This window comes from Lepidothrix coronata, unplaced genomic scaffold (genome assembly GCF_001604755.1).
Source record: "Lepidothrix coronata isolate B3197 unplaced genomic scaffold, Lepidothrix_coronata-1.0 Scaffold204, whole genome shotgun sequence".
Lineage (NCBI taxonomy): Eukaryota > Metazoa > Chordata > Aves > Passeriformes > Pipridae > Lepidothrix > Lepidothrix coronata.
Window position 1 is genome coordinate 1,039,749 of NW_016690384.1, and position 19,063 is coordinate 1,058,811.

Sequence of the window (19,063 nt, forward strand, 5' to 3'; positions counted from 1 at the left end):
TGGGCTGGGGGACAAGGTGGGCATCGGGCACAGGGGGGACTCGGTGACCTTGGAGGGCTTTTCCAACCTCAGTGATTGTGGGATTTTATGCTTTCTGGAGCCTGATGTTGTTCCCTTCATGCCCTAGGACCATGTCTGGCCGCAGGCTGCGGGAAGCTGTTACAAGTGTAAGCTGCTGAGGAAGAGGTTTCTCCCCAGCGCAGCATGTCTGGAACCTCCCATTTCCTGAGCCTTCTGCTTTTCCCCCTGTCTCCTCCCAGCTGGGGTCAAGGGGCTCGTGTCTCACAGCTGCTTCCTTCTCACAGCTGCTTCAGACAGACTTTGCATGTGCCTTCTGACATGCAGCAGAAATGAATATCCTCCCCAAAAGAAGCAAACCCATCACGTTTCAATCCATTAAGCCAAGACAAGCTAATTCCACTGGGATCCAGGCAGGATGCTAGTAGGATTTTTGTCTGTGGGATGGAGAATTTTTATCTCCTTAATCCCTACCAGGAGTTTGCAACATGAGAAAAATTGCACAAAAAAAAAGGCAAATATATTTTTTCCATTTGATTGGTGCACCTTGGCTGCAGCCTGAACACCATCCTAATCTCAGCTGCTGTCTCTGCAACTCATTGATCCTTTCTCACAGTTATAAAACGATTTTTTAGGAGTATACAGCCAAAAAAACCTCAAATGCATTTAATTTACTGGAATGGGAGGTCATGTGTCCCCCTTTTTCTTTGGGAAGTGGATATGAGATGTTAATAAAGGCACATTGCACTTGCAGGTTTACAGTCCTGAGCATCCAGCCCTCTCCCCACTGTAACTTTGTATTCTATCCTGGTAAAGGAGAATAATGAGAATAATAATGATGATGATGATAATAATAATAATATACCAGCCACCATAACAATAATAACAATATTGATTCAATAGTAATAACAACAATAGTAATAACAACGGTATATCTGTGCATTAAGCAGTTGTTTCAAGGGGTTTTCTTTCCTTTCTCAGGAATTTGATTCCCATGGGACACCAAGGATGAATGTGGTAATTGCAGGTCTGTGCAATGTCTACACCCACTACATCGCCACCTATGAAGAATACCAGGTAAATGTTAAAATTGTGGATTTTACGTGTTCAATCCAGCTCAGCTTTTGGCTGCATGGGGTGATAATTCGTGTGAAATGATGTGTGTTTAGAACACTTTGCCACAAAGAGCTGAAAGATTTTGAGCAGGAGGGCTGTGAGGTGACCATGGATTGCAGTGCCTCATTGCCTGACACAGTTCTGAGTCTCCACAAGGCAAAGCAGATGTTGTGCTTTGAGGAAGATGTGGACCATTGGTTGGACTCCTTGGGTTTAGAAACCCTAAACTGGGAGGGGAGTTTGAAAGAACTGGGGTTGTCCAGCCCAAAAATTTGAAGCATTATAAGCCTTTAAAAAGAGTACAGTCTGTGATAACTGGGAGAGCAAACAGGTCTTCCCTGTTTGCCGTGGGTTAAAGAATGAAAAGTCACCTGGAACTGCAGCAGAAATATTTTGGCCAGTTGTTGGACTGTCTCCCTGGCAGTAAATAAACCCTGATATACCACTGATCTTGTCTTAGTGCAGTAGGATGGGCTGTATAAACCACCCAAGAGTCCCTCAAAGCCTCCTTTTCCCAATCTGTCCTTCGCCAGGTTCAACGATATGAGGCTGCATCGACTATTTATGGGCCACACACCCTCTCTGCCTACATCCAGCTCTACAGAGGACTTGCAAGGGCTATTGCCACGGTAATCAACCTTTTCTACAGGCCACATGCTGCTGGAGACATTTAAATCCTATATTTGTTCCTCAGTGAGGCCAAATGCTTGCTGCCCTCTCTTCTCTTGAGAAACACTCGTGGTATGAAGATAATTCCTGTAATGGGGGTCTCATGCCACTTGAGAAATTCGAGGGGATTTTCAGGTCAAAGTTTGGGAAATAAGTACCTCCAACCTTTCAGCATGGCCTGAAGTTGCTGCTTTTTTACCTAAAGGGAAAAAAACCTCTGCTGCGTTTCCACTGGCGATGTCCCTGATCAGTGTGACCATGTGAATGTGCAGGACTGGTGGGCAGTCCTGGGATATTCTGGTGGATGGGTCTGAGGGGATGCCAGCAACAGGATGTCCTGCAGGGATTGCTCCTGCATGCAGAGCAAGATCCTCCAGTTTGGTTTTACACTCACTTTATTATTCTTAAAATGTGTCCGAGCGGTGGTGTGGGATATAGAGCCACAGCAGGGATGTGACTTATCAGGGAGACGCTGGTTATGTCTGTGTGTGTCTAACAAGCACGTCTTCCTTCTCCCAGAACACCACCCAGGACTTGCCCCGTGGTCCAGAGCCCCCATTTTTCAACATAGGCAACCTGACCTTGCTGCCCTCCCTCGGCGTCGAACGCGCACCGGCCAACAAGACGTTTGGGGATGTGCTACAGGAAGTGAGGCAGCAGTATCGAGTGGTGAGAGCCTCAGGGATTCACTAAAACCTCTTCAGGAAATCACCTTTAAATTCTTACCCCTGTCCCAAAAGGTCTGTGTTCCCTAGAGGGTCGTGGTGCCCTCAGACCAAACGTTTCTATTGGTGGCCATGGTTGAGAAGGCAGGGACAGAATGTTTTCATACCAATGTCATCGTGCTGAATGTGACTCAAAGGGGTGAATCAAGAGGAAAACAAAGGCCCTTTATTCACCATGAAGTAGATTTCCTCTTCTGCTTCAAAATAAAATACCAGTTGATTAAATAGGCAAATATTGCACAGTGATTTCTTTACAAGCAGAAATCAGGTCACCTTTGATGCCTCTGCTGTGGAATGTAAATGAAATGAAATTAAAATGTTGGAAATGGTTCTGTTTTCAGTGCTCAAAATTTAGATAAGATGTTCAGAGCAAGGACTTTCATCTCACTGCTCTCTCCAGCAGTAAGGCAGGGAGACATTCCAAAAAACCTCACTTGTTTCCTCCCTTTTTTGTGTGGAGTTTATCCAGTTTATCCAGTTTTATGGTGGAGTTTATCCAGCAAGCAGGACAAGTGGAATGGCAAGGCACAGGATGCCAGTTCAAAACATAAATTGTCCATTGCTGTTGCAACAAGTGAAATTATAAATAACTTCAAACAACAACAAACCAAACACACCAAAATAGCACCAAAAAAACCCCAACCCCCTAAAAACCTCAAATGGCATCTTCAAAGGATGTTCTTAATGTGCAGCATGATAGTACAAATAATACAAATCTCAATTTCCCCGCCAGGGAGAAGTTGCTGAAGTGACTTTTGTGGGAGCAAACCCCCGGAACTCCGCGGAGAACGCGGTAAATACGATGCAGCCACCCTGGAATTGGGGATGTTTGGAATCAGTGAATGCTTAGTTAGTGCTTTTTCCTTTGCTGGGGGTTCAGAAGAAGGTGTGTGCTTTGGGAATTCCCACCACCAGGGTGCTTTTGGGACAGAAAACTGAATTTGGCCACACTGGGCTGTTCATGAACTCTTCACACTGTTGAAGGCAAAGTCACCCTGTTGTGTGTGAGGCCAGACACTCTCAGTGCCATCCAGGCACAGCAAACGTGGGCTTTAGTCTCCATCCTATCAGCTTGCTGCATTATTTTAATAAAACAAAGAAAATTAGAAAAGTACTTAATTTGTCCCATCAATCCCCTTGCACAGACACTGATAGCAAATACCTCACTCGTCCATTCTCTTTTTAATGATAAGTTCTTTGCATCATTTATTAGCTAAATTGGGATTTGGCAGTGAAAGAGAAGTAAGTACCACAGTAAGTGCCAGTCAGTACCACGTTTGCCAGTGAAGCAGGCAGAAGCACAGGCCCTTCTCCACTTTACAGTGACACAGGAGGTGGGGACACACCTGTACCTTCAGTGTCTGGCTGACTCTGCTATTTTTATTCCAGACTGAACACAACTTCCTGACGGTGGAGAGGCACACCAGCACTTCAGGCACCTGGCAAGTGGTGCAGAATGACGCCTCCTGGGACACCAGGTGGGTGCCCTGAGCAGGTTTCACTGTTCCACAGACTCCAGGGAGTAATTTAAATTTAGCCTGAAGGCCTTAATTTCAGAGCTCCCTGATTTCAGAGTCTTGACCCTGCAGTTGGTGCTTTCTGGGGATGGATCAGTCCATATTTGGGTGGTTAACTTGTCAAGACCACAAAAACTGGTGTTCCCCTTGGCTCTGGCACCTGCAATGAAGGCTTAGAAGTTTGGGAAATGTAGAAGGAAGGGCAAGAATTACAGGAGGTTTGGGGTCCAGCTGGATCATAGCCTGTATCCATCCATCTGTCACACCATGTGGATGAACAGGATGCCAAATGGAAAATAGGAGAGACTCAGAGGATTTTCATCAGGAACAGCTGTCTGGGTTTGTTGTACATCACAAAGGAGATGCAGACAACAATTTAAAAAGTTTGCAAGAAAGAAAAGTTGAGGTTAGGGATGTCAGTCCTCAGGGAAAGCATCCATTAAGCAGCAAAGGTGGGGTCACCTTTCTGAGCTGCACCAAAAGTCAGTTTTTCATCCAGTCATGTTTGTAAATATTCATTTCAATCTCAGTAAGACTGGTATGTGAAAAAAATTTATTCAAGATGTTTTGTTCAACCCCTTCCTTTAATTAAGGTCCTGAAATGGGGGTGCTTATCTCACTTGTAGTGAATACTCCTCCTCTTTGCTCAGCATTCCCCCTGCACAGGGAGGACTGAGCTGGTGAATGTTGCTCACGGAGTGATGTTGTACAGGGTTGGGATGTGGAGTTGGAAATGGAAGAACACAGGGGTAGAAATATTCTTCATCTACAAAAAGGACCCCTGATTTGTATTCCCGTGTTTCCAGCGGTTTTTCAGCCCTGCTGGGTTTTGGCTTGGCTTGTTGGCTGCTGCTCTGGTAGCCTAAATATATGAGGAAAGGTCAAAAGAAGCTCTTAAAATGTACTTAACTGGAGTGCTTTCGTCTCATTCCACTTAGCGAGCTCTTGGGACACTGGAACAAGTGAAAAGTGGGTTTTCCTGCTGACTGCAGGTTTTTGGCTTGTTTGCTAGGTTTTACTGGACCAGAGGATCCCTGAGTCAGAGCAATGTGACCATCGAGTGGCACATCCCTGCTGGCACAGAGCCGGGGACGTACCGGATCCGCTACTTCGGGCACTACAAGAAGAGAGTGTTCCTCACCCGCACCATCACTGTTCCCTTTGAAGGCTCCTCCTCGGCCTTTGAAATCACAAGTCCATAGCTGATCTCAGTCATTAAAGCAATTGTTTCCCTTGAGCAGTAAGTTTGATATTTGGGGGGTTCTGTGCAGGGCCAGGAGTCGGACTTGGATGATCCTTGTGGGTCCCTTCAGGCTCAGGGTATTCTGTGATATTCTGGAAGGGTTTTTTTGTGGCACCCGTGGCTCTGTACATCATTGCTGTCCCTTGAGTGCTGCTGGTCATCCTTTGCTTCGCAAAGTTCAGCTTCCTGCAAAGTTTTGGCTTTTAGCTGCAGTTCAGTCTCCTCGTGTGTTCTCATTCAAGTGGTTCCTGTCCTGGCCAGATCTCATTGCAGTTGATTCTTATTGTAATAAAAGATGTAACTTTTTCTTCAGTCATTAAACAAGCTCATATTGATGGTGAATAGGATCTCTCTGAGGGAATTGGTGCGTATTGGGAGCTAATCCAGGCCATAAAATAGTCCATAAAATTGACCCCAGTCCATAAAACTGGACAGAGCTGCTGAATTCCCAAGGCATCAGAAGGGAAGATTCCTCAAGTGTGCTTGAAGTGCAAAGCTGACCTTTTAGGATGACAAAGGGTTAAATAAGATAGATATTCATCAGGAAGGCTGGAATATAATTTCATTTAATCCTTTGGAGGATTACAACAGCACCACGGGAAGAGAATTGCCCACAGCTCTCCGTAAATCAGGGATTCCAGTTTCAGAGGTGCCTGCTGAGAGTGGCTGTGTGGGCTCCCACCTCCCGGGCCTCAAGCAAGGAGAGGAAGGTCAGTCACTCACAGAGTTTGAAACAGTTGGCTTTTCTTTTTTTCCTTCTGGAAAGAAATGCCTGTGTTATTTATTCTCCTTCACCAGTGCCACTTTTGAAGTGACTGGTGTGCCAGGTGGGCTCAGTGCTGCCCACCACGTGTGGGTTCTGAAATTTCAGCTTGCTGGGCAAGCTTTTGGAGGAGAATCCCCTCAGAAAGCTCTCAGTGGCCCAAGAAATTACAGATGGGCTGGAGGCCACTGAGTGTCTGGAAGGACTACCTGTGTTTGTGCTGATTTTATGGCCTGAAGATCTCATATATCTGTGACACAGACCAGATGCTGGGTGAGAAAGACTTTGGGGCTGACTTTGTCCACTCTTCTTGTGTTAAGCTCCTGCCCAGCCTTCCAGCCACAGCAAAGGGGCAGCAGATGGCATTTTACCCTCTAAATATCACTTTGGGACGCATCAAAAAGATCAAAATTAAGGATGTTTACATGTGCCAGAGAAAACACACCTTTCAGATCTGGATTTGGGATTCTTCTAGGGCCTGACAGTAAATGTTTAATAAGCTCCAATAATGTGTACCAATTTTGTATGCAATCTCTTTAATTCTTCAGAGAATCATCAATCAGATAATTTCGCCTCTCTTTAACATCAGTGGGAGAGGATGAATTATTCATTTTAAACCAGCTGCAATCAGTCTCAGAGATCCCCACCCGGAGGAGCTCAAAGCACTCGCAATATGGAGCCAGGAAAGAGAGAGCTTTGAAAGAACATCGCTGGGAATCCAATCCCTGAGGATGCTCCTGATGTCCTTTCCCAGTAACTCGCCCAGCCAGCCCTCCTACCCTGCTTTCCTTGGCAAAATCACTCTGTGGGCAGCACTGTGGGATACAGGGAGGAGCAGAGGATGCTGCTGTGCCGTGGGATCAGTTTGCCCAGGACAGAAACACTCAGGCTGTAAAATGATCCAGAAAGTTCATTGCAAAGTTTGTCCCGCTTTGCTCATGTTTCCAGGTGGGACCGTGCGTGACCACAGCCCCTTCAAAGAGGGTCAGAGCACCTGTATGAAACACAGGGGCTGCTTCTTGGGCTGGAAATGGTGCTGCCTAATGAATCCCAGGATAACAGTCTCTCTCTCTCTCTCCACTTGCTGTTCCTCTTACACTGCATAAGCCACAGTGAATTGCACAGGAGTGCTCTGGTTTTCCTGAAAGAAATACACCAGGAAAAAGGAAGTGATGTTTCACTTTTTTCCCCCACTGTTGTGTTTTGTTTTTTTTTATTGTTTCTGGTGATTTTGTCTCTATTATTGCATGACATTAACTGTGGATCTTTTTCAGTAGCACTGAGCGTGTTTAACGAAGCAAAGTTGAATTGCACAGTTAAAATGCTCGTGGGTAAGATCTACCCTCTAAAACGTGAGCATCTGACACCAAAAGAGAGTTTTTAAGAAGCTGGAGTTTCTTATGGGAGAGGAGGTGTTGAGAGGCAGAATTAGGGTGTCTGGAGAGTTCCCCCCGTGCCCCAGAGTAGACAGCTTTGTGAGACACCTCCTAGCAGCTGTTTTATTTGACTGGCAGCAGTGGGCACAGGCTTTTTGAAGTTTAGGGGGCAGGGGGTTTTGCGACTTTCCCTAATTTTTTGTGTCTAGAAAGTTCAGCAGCTCCGAGCCCCGCGGCAAGAGAAGCCCTTGGTTTTATTTGCTCTCTAACAGCATCGTGGCTGTCTCCTGCAGCTGGCACACAGCGACTGGGTGCCGACTGAAACTTTTTGGGATGCTGCGCTTGGATCCGGCGGCCACTAGGTGCCAGTGCCGTTTTACACAAGAACAAGCTCGCCGCCGAACAGATCCAAAGCTTGGAAGAAAATGTTTTCAGGAATTTGGGCACCTCTCCAGCTGTTATAAATATAGCACTGCTCATCAGAGCTGCTCGTCCCTCCCCGGGGCTGCTCTCCTTCCATGTGGAGCCGCCTGTGCCTCGAGCTCGGGAGATGGGCAACGCTCCGCCTGTTTTATTTCGGTTGTCGTGGGACACAAACTACTACGGACTTGGGAAACTTTGTGACTGCGCCACCACTTTCCTCCTGTGCAAAGCCCTATTTGTACAGCGCAAATTCCAAATTCACCGACGGTATTTGGAGCTGCAGAAGAGACCCTGAATTAGGATCTGACCCGAGGCACTGGAGAGAGGGAGGAGAATCCTCTGCTGTCTCTGGGCTTCGGTGCAGCCTTTGGGATTTGTTTGATCCTGTGGTTGTCTGGTGCTTTTTCCATGCATCCCACAGTGGATATCTGTGTGCAGCCTCTCTGCAGGTCCACCAGCAGCTCTCTGATTTTTAACATCTTCATAACTGGGGCTTCCCGTGCCCAGGGTGGGCCTGGGGAACAAGGAGTGTCACTCTTCCAATGTTTCTCTTAACCAGCCCCAAACCTGGATGTGCACAGTCCCCATTTCCTGCAGATAGCTGGAGCCAGGCCAGGATGAGTCTCTGGGCATGGAGGTGGCAGAGCATGTCCAGGGAAAGAGCAGCCCACCCCAAGCAGCCCTGAGGGAGAGGCTGTCTGAGCCCTGCCTTGGCCCTTAACAAAGGGCAGCCGAGAGTTGCAGTTTTAGCCAAGACTGAGGTTTTGGGGACACACAACAATTTCCAGCCCTGGAAAGAAAGGAGCATCCCATCAGAGCACCATGAGCAGCACCAGGCTTGACCCCCAGCTGGTGAACAGCAGTGATTTGTGATCCCTGACTGGAATGTCACCCTTCAAAGGTGACTTTTTGTTGTTTTGTTGTTTGGGGGTTTTTCCCCCTAAAAAAGAGAAATCCAGGTAGGTGTCTGATGGAGACATGAGATGGCCTCTGAGAGATTTAGCTGGACTAGTGGGAAAAGGGAGCCATGCAAGCTCAAAGGTAAAGCAAATGCCCTTGAAAGGTACTGGAGACGTTGTCCCATGGAGGGGGTTTCAGTGGGACATGAGAGAGAGTTTCCATGTGGGACATTTCGGGGTCTATCCAGCTCCAAACATGCTCAGGCATGTTTTATTCCCCCTTTACACCTCAGATGTGCTGCAGAGACCTCCAGGAAAGGGCTGGCTGGAAGAAGGGAGATGGAAAATGCAGGGTTTGTACCTCCTGCCTTACAAGCAGCCAAATATGAGGCCATCTGCTGATTTTTCTGGGCCACTGATCTTCTCATCACGTACACCTCAAACATGTTCAGACTTGTTGGTGGAGGATGGATGTGGGGTTTGGCTCTGTCTTGCTCTCCACTGGGAACCCACATCTTTACAAAAGGGAAATTATGGTGTTTTCTTTTTAAGTTGGGTTGTGGATTTGAGATTCCTTGAAAAATCATTCTGGCTCTCCAAAAGTGATCATCCAGCTGCTGCCGAGCAAAGAGGGAATCTCAGCTCCCGAGGGGGGGGAACGTTACAGCACAAAAGCAAACTCTGCCATTGCCCTGGTTTCAAAGAAAAGGAAAGCAGGACATCAGGAAAAGCTAATGAGGGAAAATAATGGAGCTGGCAGAGCTGCTGTTCTCACTGGAGCCCAGAGTACAGCTGACCTCTTTGTAAGTCTGTAAGAACAATGTCAAGTTATTTTGGCAAAATCTCTTTTGGTTTGGTAGGGAGGCCTTTTTCTGAGGGCTGTGTGCTCTCAGGAGCAAGGTACCAGACCTTCCTCCCATTTCTTGGGCTCAGGATCTCTCTGGGAAGGTGCAAACCCAGAATCCTTTGTACCAGGTGTGGAAGCAGGAATTGCTGTTTCTCAGCTGCTGAACTACGATGGTGTTCCAAGGAGCAGCTTCTCATCCTGAAGTGACCAGAGTGTAGCTGATTTACCTATTGGTGACCTGGCAACAGGCTCTCCTCAAGGTGGGGCCAGTCCCTCACAGTCCTGACCCAGGTATCAGCCATGCCCTTGTTTTTGCAGCCCATCTACCCCCTTATTTTTGCACGCTGCTGCCTCACTGTTGATCTCACCCTAAGAAATCTCCGCTGGGATCAGGCAAGGAACTATTACCCCTATAATCAATTTATAGCAAAAGCAATTCCTGTAGCTCTGACAGAGAAATAAATATTGACCGGAGAGCTGATGGGAAAAAACACCAACCCCTTGATTTTTTTACTTGAAAGTGCAGAGGTGTAAAACTGCTGATTTTCTGCTGCGTGAGCTCGACGAGTGTCACCAAGGTGCACGTGGAAAACACCCCTGGCACTGCTGAACAGCTTGTGCCCCTGCCTGTCTGACCTCCCATCGATCCCTACGGAGCAGAGTGTGCTCTTATTGACCACACAGGGGCTGGAATTCAGGTTATAAAAGAACAGAGGCACGTGGGTTGGCTTACAAAGTTTTAATGATATTTCAAAGTCCAGTGAATGTCCTCGGATTACTCTAAAATTACAGACCTGCTTCACAGAATTTAATCCCAGTTATAATTTGCTTGCAATGGATGATTGAGATGCCATTTCCACTTCATTCCCTTTAAACACGCACGATTATCCTCCAGTAAATGGAAAGTGTGATTTTTTTTTTTTTTGCTACACTCCATAGTGTTAAAACTCTATACAAATATTGTACTAGTGTACAAAAATAAGTGCTTCATGCACACACTTTTTTAATACTGCTTCTTGCCCTTTCCTTTGACATCTTTCTGAACTCATATAAATAGCTGAAAAAGCAGACTAAAGTCACTGAACAGGCAAAGTGAGAAACACTTCTTGCCAACGGTGGCCTTTGAGAGAGACACACTCAGGGACGTGTTACTCGTTGACAAACACGACTTAAAGACATAGACAGAAGAGGGGGAAAAAAGCCACAAGATCCATAACACTCTTGGTTATTCAGCCCTCTGTGAACAGGTTTGTCATTTAAAGTGTGACCAACAGCAGCCACAGAGGGCTTGTAATACCTTTAGGGTCACCCCAACGAGGTACTTTATAAATAGAAGGGATCTAATGGGACCACAAACTTCACAGCTTGTGTGGTTTTGTTCCATTCCGAGCGAAGCCGAGTCAGCCGGAGCATGAGAGTAGAAAACACTGCGTTCCCAGCAGCCAACACCTTATCACAGACCTCTGTGCCTCGTACAGTTTTGGGGACGCATGGGAAAAACTCCTCCTGGAATGGCTTGTTTGGTGCCTCATCCCATCACCCAGACCAGATGGGAAATTTGGGGCCAGATCTGTTGGACTCGATGGGTGTTGTCGACCCAGCTGTAAACTCTCCCCCCTCAAAAAAGGGGTTTTTTTTGGTCCTAGACTGAGCAGATTTAAGTTTTCACAGTGTGCACTACTGCATAGGATATGTGATATAGGATTAACATGTCTGCTCTTAGTTCTCCAGCACCAGGTTCCTCCTCTATCTCTAGAGCATCACTACTCCTGCCTCGATCCCATGTCAAAAATAAATGGGTAATGCCTTCCTGCTGTAAAGCAAGGGGTGCTCTCAGCATCCCCAAAGTGTTCAGACACAACACCAACCTCTGGTGCTCTCCAAAGCGAGAGGTGCCTTTACTGCTGTTCCAGTAAACTCATTTTTGGTGGAATGACAGCAGCCAGAAGCCTTGATTTGATGTGTAAAGCAGCACTGGCAGCCAGGCAAGGCCCTTTCCAAACTGTGGAAATGTTCCTTGGATATCATTTTGTTCCTGTAGAGGTGCCTGTTATTACTGGGCCATGGCTGTGAGCTCTCATGCTCTAATTAAGTAGAGAACTGGCCTTAATGAATAGCACTTTTCTGGTCCTCAGCCTTAATAGTCCTGAAAGTTTTCCTGTCTTGCAGTGAATGCTCCCATTTGATGGGAAGAGGACAAAAATACACCGTTATTTGCTGATTTGTGGACGTGGTTGGGAAGGAGCAAAGCAAGAGGGAAAGCTCTGCTGAGTGCTTGCCTCCTGCTCTAAAAATCGAATCAGCATGGCAACCAGCCCGTTTGGCTGGGCAGAAAGCTTTATTACAAGTGACTTTTTGCCTTGGCTGTGCCAGAAAGAATCTCCAAGACACCTGAGGTGCCTGAACACATTGTCACAGTGCTGAGAGAGGCAAATCCATGTGGCCAAGGAGTCAAGGCTGGAGGAGGAATTTTTGGGTGAATGTAGGAGAATTCCTGATGCATGGAGGGTTTTGCTGGGGACACCCCTTCCTTCCCCTGTCCTGCGTCACAACATCCACGGGACCAACTGTATTCAGCACAGGTCGTTGCTTGTAAACACACACACAATAGGCTGTACATATATATATAAAAATATATATGTATACACACCTGAGACCTGCTCATTTTCTGGGCTGAGCTTTTGCTTTCTACTGGGAAAATCTGATTTTGAGCGATTTTTTTCCTTTAATTTCTCCCTTCCCACCCCCCCCCCCCCCCCCCCCCCCCCAGTATCCCGTTACGAACCTGAAGAACTCCAGGACTGAAACTCCGACTAAGATGAACCTCAGGCAACAGATGAGTTTAAAATCACAAGGATGTAAAAACTACCAGACTGAGTTGTTTGTTTTTTTTTTTTTCCTTTCTGCCTGTGCTTGATTTAAGGGGCCTTGACTAAAGCCAGGACTAAAATGCTCCGTAGCCATCGCTGCGTGCGGTGACCGCGAAGGCGGGATAGGCTTCGTACGCTGCATAAGTTGCTAAATCCTGTCCCACAGTCACTGCTTGTTTGAGCTGAGGGGCTGTGACAGTGGCAGCAGCATTAGCAATGGTGTATCCTGCAGGGAAAAGGGAAGGAAAAAACTGCAGATTAATGAAAATCCACTCCAAACTCACCATCACCTGGTAGGTTTTGATCCCCCGGGGATGGGGATGGCCTAGGGAGCAGTGAGCTTCTTCATGGGAATGATCTAATTAAATTAAATAGGTCATTGCTGGCATGTTTTTTCAAAGGGAGCTGAGAAAAAAACCTGGAAAATTAATGCACTTCCTCACCTACAGTTTGTTAAAGACGGTGCTTGAAAAACACCTCTCTCTGTGAAATATTTTTTCCGTGGGCTTTGATTATTTCTGAGCTAAGAGGGTGTTAATGTGCTCTGTACCCGTCCTCCCATGCATGGCATGAGAAGGGCAAGAAAATGACATAATATCAGGGAAATTTGGGCAAGTTTCATAAAGAAATTATGGCTCTGATACCCTTCACAGTCAAACCACATGGAATTCAGGACAGTCAGGTCAGAGAGGAGGGAAACTCCCTCTGTGCAGCATCGAGGAGGAAATATTTAGCAGACTGGATTTTTTTTATTCCCGTCAGTTTCTAATGGAAAATGTGGTTTCAACACTTCAAAGTTTTCCATGGGAAGATGTTTGCTTTGCTGAGTTGGAGTGAATCACTGGGGAAAAACAAATATGGTTTGGGGCTGGGTTCTCCGAGGGCAGCTCGTTGACCAGAGCACACTATTGTGTCGTGAAAGAATCAGGAGTTAAGACAAAGCCTAAATTTGGGAAGAGCAGCTGGGGTGGGGTATCCATTGGATCTCCTGGCTCCAAAATCTCTCTGACCAGCTGGGCAATGGGATCAACTCAAGGTCAGTCAGAGCTGAGCTCCTCCTGCTGGGGGGGAATGGTGATATTGGGCAATGCACACGTTGCCTCATCAGAAGCGTTATTTTGGGGGAAAACATGAGAAATTCACCTTAATTTGAGTGACGTGGCTGTTCAGAGTATTTTCTCTGCATGAGCAAAGTGAGGTGCAATGTTTTGACCAGGGATTGAGTGTTTTAAGGCATATCTGCCACCATCACAAGAGGAATGAGCTGCTACCCGGGCATGGCCTGAGCTGAGCTGGCCTTCAGCAAGCCCTGATCAAGGACCAGTGCGTGTGTTGCAAGCAGAAACTTCAATGCTTGTCAATTTGTTGTGTTTCCAAGACAAATAAATAATGGTGGGTGAAAGAAAAGGAGAGATTCTAATGAGGCAGTAAGTGGGGACTGGATTCAATAAAGAGCCCATTTGGTTTCCACGCTGCGGAAGCCCTGCACAAACCCAGACAAATTGATTTTTCTGTGGCTTTTGCGGACTCCTGTGGCAGGAAGCCGGATAGATTTTTATTTTTTTTAAAAATCCATCCTTGAGACACTCCAAACAACTCAGTAGTACTGACTAATGCATTCCTCATGTGCAGTTTGGCGTGTGCTGCTGCCACTACATCAGAATAACCATCGTGCTGGAGAGCACGGTAAATGTAATGCCTGTGAGCCGGATTCCTGGGTTTTCCATGGCTTCCCAAGCTGTTTGAAGCAGTTGCAAGAGCTATTGAGTATGAATTCCCAAACTGGGAAAAAAAACCCAACCCCTTCCAGTGGGGGTGTGAGAGCTGGGATCAGATCCAAACTTTCACGTCATTTCTTTGGTGGGTGAAATCCTAAGTGTTGGTTCAAAGGGAGTTGGGGGTACTGGGGGGTGGTGGATGGGCCATGAATCAAACAACTGTGTGTCTTTGCAGTGAGGAAGAGCTACTCCATCCTGGGTGGCATCAGCCAGCAGGTCCGGGGAGGGGACTCATCCCACTTGGGCACTCCAGTTTTGGATCCTGCACCTTGCCTGAGACTCCCAGTTGAAGGGAGGCATTCCCAAACTGGAAGGAGTGGAGAGGAGGTATGTAGCTGGGATGGGCCCCCGGGTGGTGGGGTTCCCCATCCTTGGACACTGCCCCAGCTCTCCTGGACTCAGCCCTGCACAACCTCCTGCATCTGTGGCAGGGTTGGAGCAGAGACCCCCCCACCCCGGTGCCTCCAGCCTGAGCTACTCTGTGGTTTGTACCCTGTAATTTGGGTAGTCCTGGTTTGGAGATAAATTGCTTTGTAGGCAATAAACTGGCACAGGTTGCCCAGAGAAGCTGTGGCTGCCCCTGGATCCCTGGAAGTGTCCAAGGCCAGGTTGGACAGGGCTTGGAGCAACTTGGGCTAGTGGGAGGTGTCTCTGCCCATGGTAGGGGGTGGAACAAGAGGATCTTTTAGGAGCCTCCCAAGCCAAACCACTCTGGGATTCTGTGATAAAACTGCCACACACACAAGTAACACAAGTCAAGGCACGTGGGGGAGCACAACTAAGCCAGGTTTGTTCTCGACACCCACAAGGAAGCAGCTGGAAAAATAACATTCCAGGAGACTTTTGCTGTACAGACCTTCCCATACCTGGAAAAGCTGGCGCTGTGGGAGGCACCTCTGCCCCCTCCACGGGGATGCCCAGGCTCTGCAGGGTGTACTCTGCCGCGTAGGTTTTGGCCTCGTCGACGTAGGCGCTGAGCTTGGGCGGCGTGAAGGGATGTCTGTGAGCACAGCAACGTGTTAGCTGGGTTTGTGTTCCCTGGGGCTTTCCTGCGAGATCTTTTGGTCTGCCTGTAGCTGCCATCATCCCACACAGCAAACAGGAGCTTTATTTTCCTGTGCTGCTGCTGCACTAACGGGAGCACTCTCCTCGTAGTGGGCTGGTTTCCCTGCTGAGGTTACTGACCCTGGCTCTCATTTTGGACACAAAGTCCTCTCAGAGTTTGTTGTGCTTTCCTCAGTCAAAAACAAACCCAAAAAAACCTGCTGTGTTTTTTCTTTAAAATACACAGTCAGGGGGTGTTGTGTTTTTTTTTTTTTTACAATACACAGCAAAGAGGGTTTTAGGTCAGAAATGTTTAGAATCGTATTTGGAGCCTAAATAGCAGCATGTTCCTTCAAGCTCCTTTCATTTCCCCACAAGAGCTATGGTATGTTTTATTTCTGTCTTAAAAAGCCCCCTTTTGCCTGATTACATCTGGCCTTCTGTAATGTTTGCACCACCAGAGAGAGAGAGCACCAAGCATGGCAGACATCTGTCTGTTTTAGGTTGTGGATGTTTTTCTCCCTAATACATAATACATAAAAAAAAAAGGAATAGAGACCTGTGTGACTGTGCTTTGAGGAGAGATTTTAGATAAAATGCCATTTAAAAAATGAATCCTAAACCTCAGAATACCTCAAATAATTACATACATGGCGGGGTTCTGGCTGGCAAGGGCAGGGATGGTGATTTTGTACAGGAAGAGCTGTCTTTGATCTTGGCCGATTGCAGAGTGGAGCTGGTAAACAGGCTGTCCCCAGTTGTTTTTCTGGCAGATTTCTTCTAAGATCTAGAAGAAGAAAAGGGGTTTTTGCTCAGGTTAATTGGTGCACAGAAGCCTTCTCACCCAGCCCCTGCACTGGGCAGCTGCCTTCCTTCCCTCCAAGGGGTTTTCAGGGAGTCGTGGCAGCTTCCTCAAAGCTTACAAAACATAAAATAAATGGCAGACAGGTTACTACAGCCCCCTTCAAGTATAAGATTAATCTAAATGTTTTCTACTTCAAAAACCTGTTTAATTCCTGAAGTTATTCCCTGTTAAATTGGATGCCTTTGTCCTTTTGCTGATTAGCTGCTTTATTCTGGTTTCAGAGTGGTTTTCTTTGAATTCTCCTCAAAAACTCCATATCTGCTCTCCTACTTCAGAGTACCAAAAAAACCCTTGAGTTGCATTCATCTTCACTGCTCTGTTGACCCCCTGGCTTAGTGGGTTACAGAGCATGAGAAGTCCAAATAGCCTTCTTTTTAAAAAGAAAAAGGGTTGTGTTTCCATCCAATTAATTACACAGGCTTCAGCAGGCGACTCCTGCTTTTAGTTTGAAAGGGAAATGCTGAACCACGTTGCCCTCAGTCCCAGCACAGCTGATTCCATGGTAATTGGGAATTGCTGTCCAGAAACACTCCTGCTTTGCCTTTGGATTTCAGGGTTTTTACCCACAGAATCCCAGAATGGTTTGGGCTTGGAAGGGACCTTAAAGCTCATCCCGTCCCACTCCCTGCCATGGGCAGGGACACCTCCCACCAGCCCAGGTTGCTCCAAGCCCCGTCCAACCTGGCCTTGGACACTTCCAGGGATCCAGGGGCAGTCACAGCTTCTCTGGGCAGCCTGTGCCAGGGCCTCCCCACCCTCACAGGGAACAATTCTTTCCCAATATCCCATCTCTCCCTGCACTCTGGCAGTGGAAAACCATTCCCTGTGTTCTGTCGCTCCAGACCCCTGTAAATAGCCTCTCTCCACCTTTCTTGTGGGCTCCCTTCAGGTCCTGGAAGGCCACAATTAAGTCACCCCAAAGTCTTGCCTATTTAAAACTTACACTTCATTTTATTTAAAATGAAAATGTAAAATATAAACGTCGGTGCTGCTTTGAATTTTGCAATCACAGCTCCCCGCTGAAGTTCAGCACCTGGTGTGTAAATAAATAGTTCATTACATTTCTGGACTGGGGCAACACTTGTTCCCTGCTGTCCCAGCACCTTCGTGTGGGTGGCGGGTTTATGATGTCACATCAACCTCGAGATCCTCAATAAGGCAGATCTGGGTACCAACACTGAGCACCCCAGCTGAGCAGCGAGAACCAAACCATTCCAAGGGGTTTTGGAATGGTGTCAGCACAGAGGATGGGAGAGCCTGTCCGTGCTGACAGGTATTAATGAGCTTGTCCCGTTAACGAGGCTGCCATGAGGCAAACTGCAGGGCTTTGTGACCTGCTGTTGTGAGACAGTAGCCAGTGGGGGGATTAGGGAGCTCAGCTGCTGGAAAAATGTGCCCCACAGAGCAAGTCCTCAGTGCTGGAACACGCAGAGTTGGCAAGGATGGGAAGAGGAAAAGGGGAATTTCAGCTGCCCTGAGGCACTGCAGAACCACTCAGGTGATCTCACACCTCCAGTGGAAGGTGTCCCGTGGCAGAGGGGTTGGAACTAGATGAGCTTTAAGGTCCCTTCCAATCCAGGCCGTTCTGTGGTTCTGATATAATAGGGTAAGGGCACTGTGGAATTTTGTAGGAGGGAAAAAATCCCACTATCCAGTATTCCGGGAGGAAAAAAGGATGTTTTCACAGACTGTGGCAAACTGAATGCTGTGGTAATTCAGTGTCAATAAGCAAAGATGAGCTTCAAAATTCAGGGTGAAGCTGGTTTCTCAGTTTGCTTTGGAGAAGGTAAGGGGAAAAGAGTTACTGTAAGAGCTGGACCTTCAGAGACTGGGGGAATTTGTTCTGGATTTCTCCTCAGCCCTCATCCATCCATCTGGATCCCAGGCCCACAAGCACAACCAAATCAAAAACCTCCTGGAGGTACCAGAGCTTCTGCCCTGGGCTGGGTTGTGGTCAACACCTCCTTCCCCATAAATAGTTTAAAAATGTACATTATTTTTCCCTGCATGTGCATTCACCCCTCGGTGAAGCCCCAGGGGGTGCATCTCATGTATCAAACCCTTTTTGGGTGGGAATTTCTTTACCCTCGGTGCTTTCATGGAGGAACAACCACAACTGGATTTCACCTGACCCCCATGGGTGTTTATGCCAGCTCTCCGTGGCCAATGGTGATCTTAAAGGTCTTCTCCAACCCAGACAATTCTAGGGGTCTGTGAGTGGACGCTGTTCTACAGTGAGGTGGGTGGATATTACAAGGCATAACCAGTATCATTGATTTTTTTAATGTTTTTGGAGGTGCAAGAAGGGATTTAATTAGCAGTCCCCAGCACAGATCCCATCAGGGGCCTGTTTTCCCGAAGCATTTTGGGCAAAGACGACGGTTGGCCGGGATATTGATGCTATTTTCGGTACCTGAGGAGCGAGTTTGATCCCTTGGGGCTTTAGTGTGACGTGGTTCATCGGCGTGAGCTCCATCCCTGGCAGGAGGTCGTAGAGTTTGTCCTCTCCCCTCTTTTCTTTGAGCTGGTATCCTCGGCCCAGGCCCGTGTACGCCAGGTAGCCTCGACCTCCCAGTCCTCTAACTCCCGCAGCCCCTACAGGTACATTCATGTAAATTTCTAGGAATGTAAGAAGGCATTAAACTGAATCAAATCACGGGAAAAACGACCCTGATCCTTGCTGAAATGGAAAAGTTAGCCCTGCTTGCTGGCGGGGGGGGAAGAAGACGGGCAGGAGGCCCCTCTGCGGGATAACCCCCGCTCGACACCGACACCCTTTCTTTTTGGGCTCTTATGCTTGGGTAGGGGAGGCTTTTTTGGGGAGACCTGCTTCCTTCTGACCCATTTCCCATCTTCTCTAGCCAGTTTTGATTTCATGGTGCCTTTCTACCCACATTTGTAGTTGAAATG

General features: G+C 47.4%; 2 protein-coding genes across 5 annotated transcripts in view; one reads left to right on the plus strand and one right to left on the minus strand.

Annotated features, from left to right (window-relative positions):
* Positions 1-5,600, plus strand: part of ASAH2 (N-acylsphingosine amidohydrolase 2) — a 21,057-nt gene extending 15,457 nt beyond the window's left edge. The window contains exons 16-22 of the mRNA XM_017832715.1: positions 128-167; positions 1,000-1,095; positions 1,668-1,763; positions 2,323-2,472; positions 3,262-3,321; positions 3,918-4,006; positions 5,058-5,600. Coding sequence (XP_017688204.1) covers positions 128-167; positions 1,000-1,095; positions 1,668-1,763; positions 2,323-2,472; positions 3,262-3,321; positions 3,918-4,006; positions 5,058-5,247 — 721 coding nt within the window. The 3' untranslated portion in view covers positions 5,248-5,600. The remainder of the gene's footprint in view (positions 1-127; positions 168-999; positions 1,096-1,667; positions 1,764-2,322; positions 2,473-3,261; positions 3,322-3,917; positions 4,007-5,057) is intronic.
* Positions 5,601-10,320: 4,720 nt separating this feature from the next.
* Positions 10,321-19,063, minus strand: part of A1CF (APOBEC1 complementation factor) — a 29,023-nt gene continuing 20,280 nt past the window's right edge. For 2 of the 4 annotated variants that reach the window (XM_017832732.1, XM_017832729.1), the window contains 4 exons: positions 18,567-18,772; positions 15,939-16,075; positions 15,111-15,244; positions 10,321-12,692 (listed from right to left, as the gene is read on the minus strand). In XM_017832732.1, the coding sequence (XP_017688221.1) occupies positions 12,541-12,692; positions 15,111-15,244; positions 15,939-16,075; positions 18,567-18,772 (629 nt within the window). In that variant the 3' untranslated portion in view covers positions 10,321-12,540. Of the gene's footprint in view, positions 12,693-15,100; positions 15,245-15,938; positions 16,076-18,566; positions 18,773-19,063 lie in introns of all 4 variants that reach the window. The other 2 variants (XM_017832730.1, XM_017832731.1) reach the window with 2 other exon arrangements.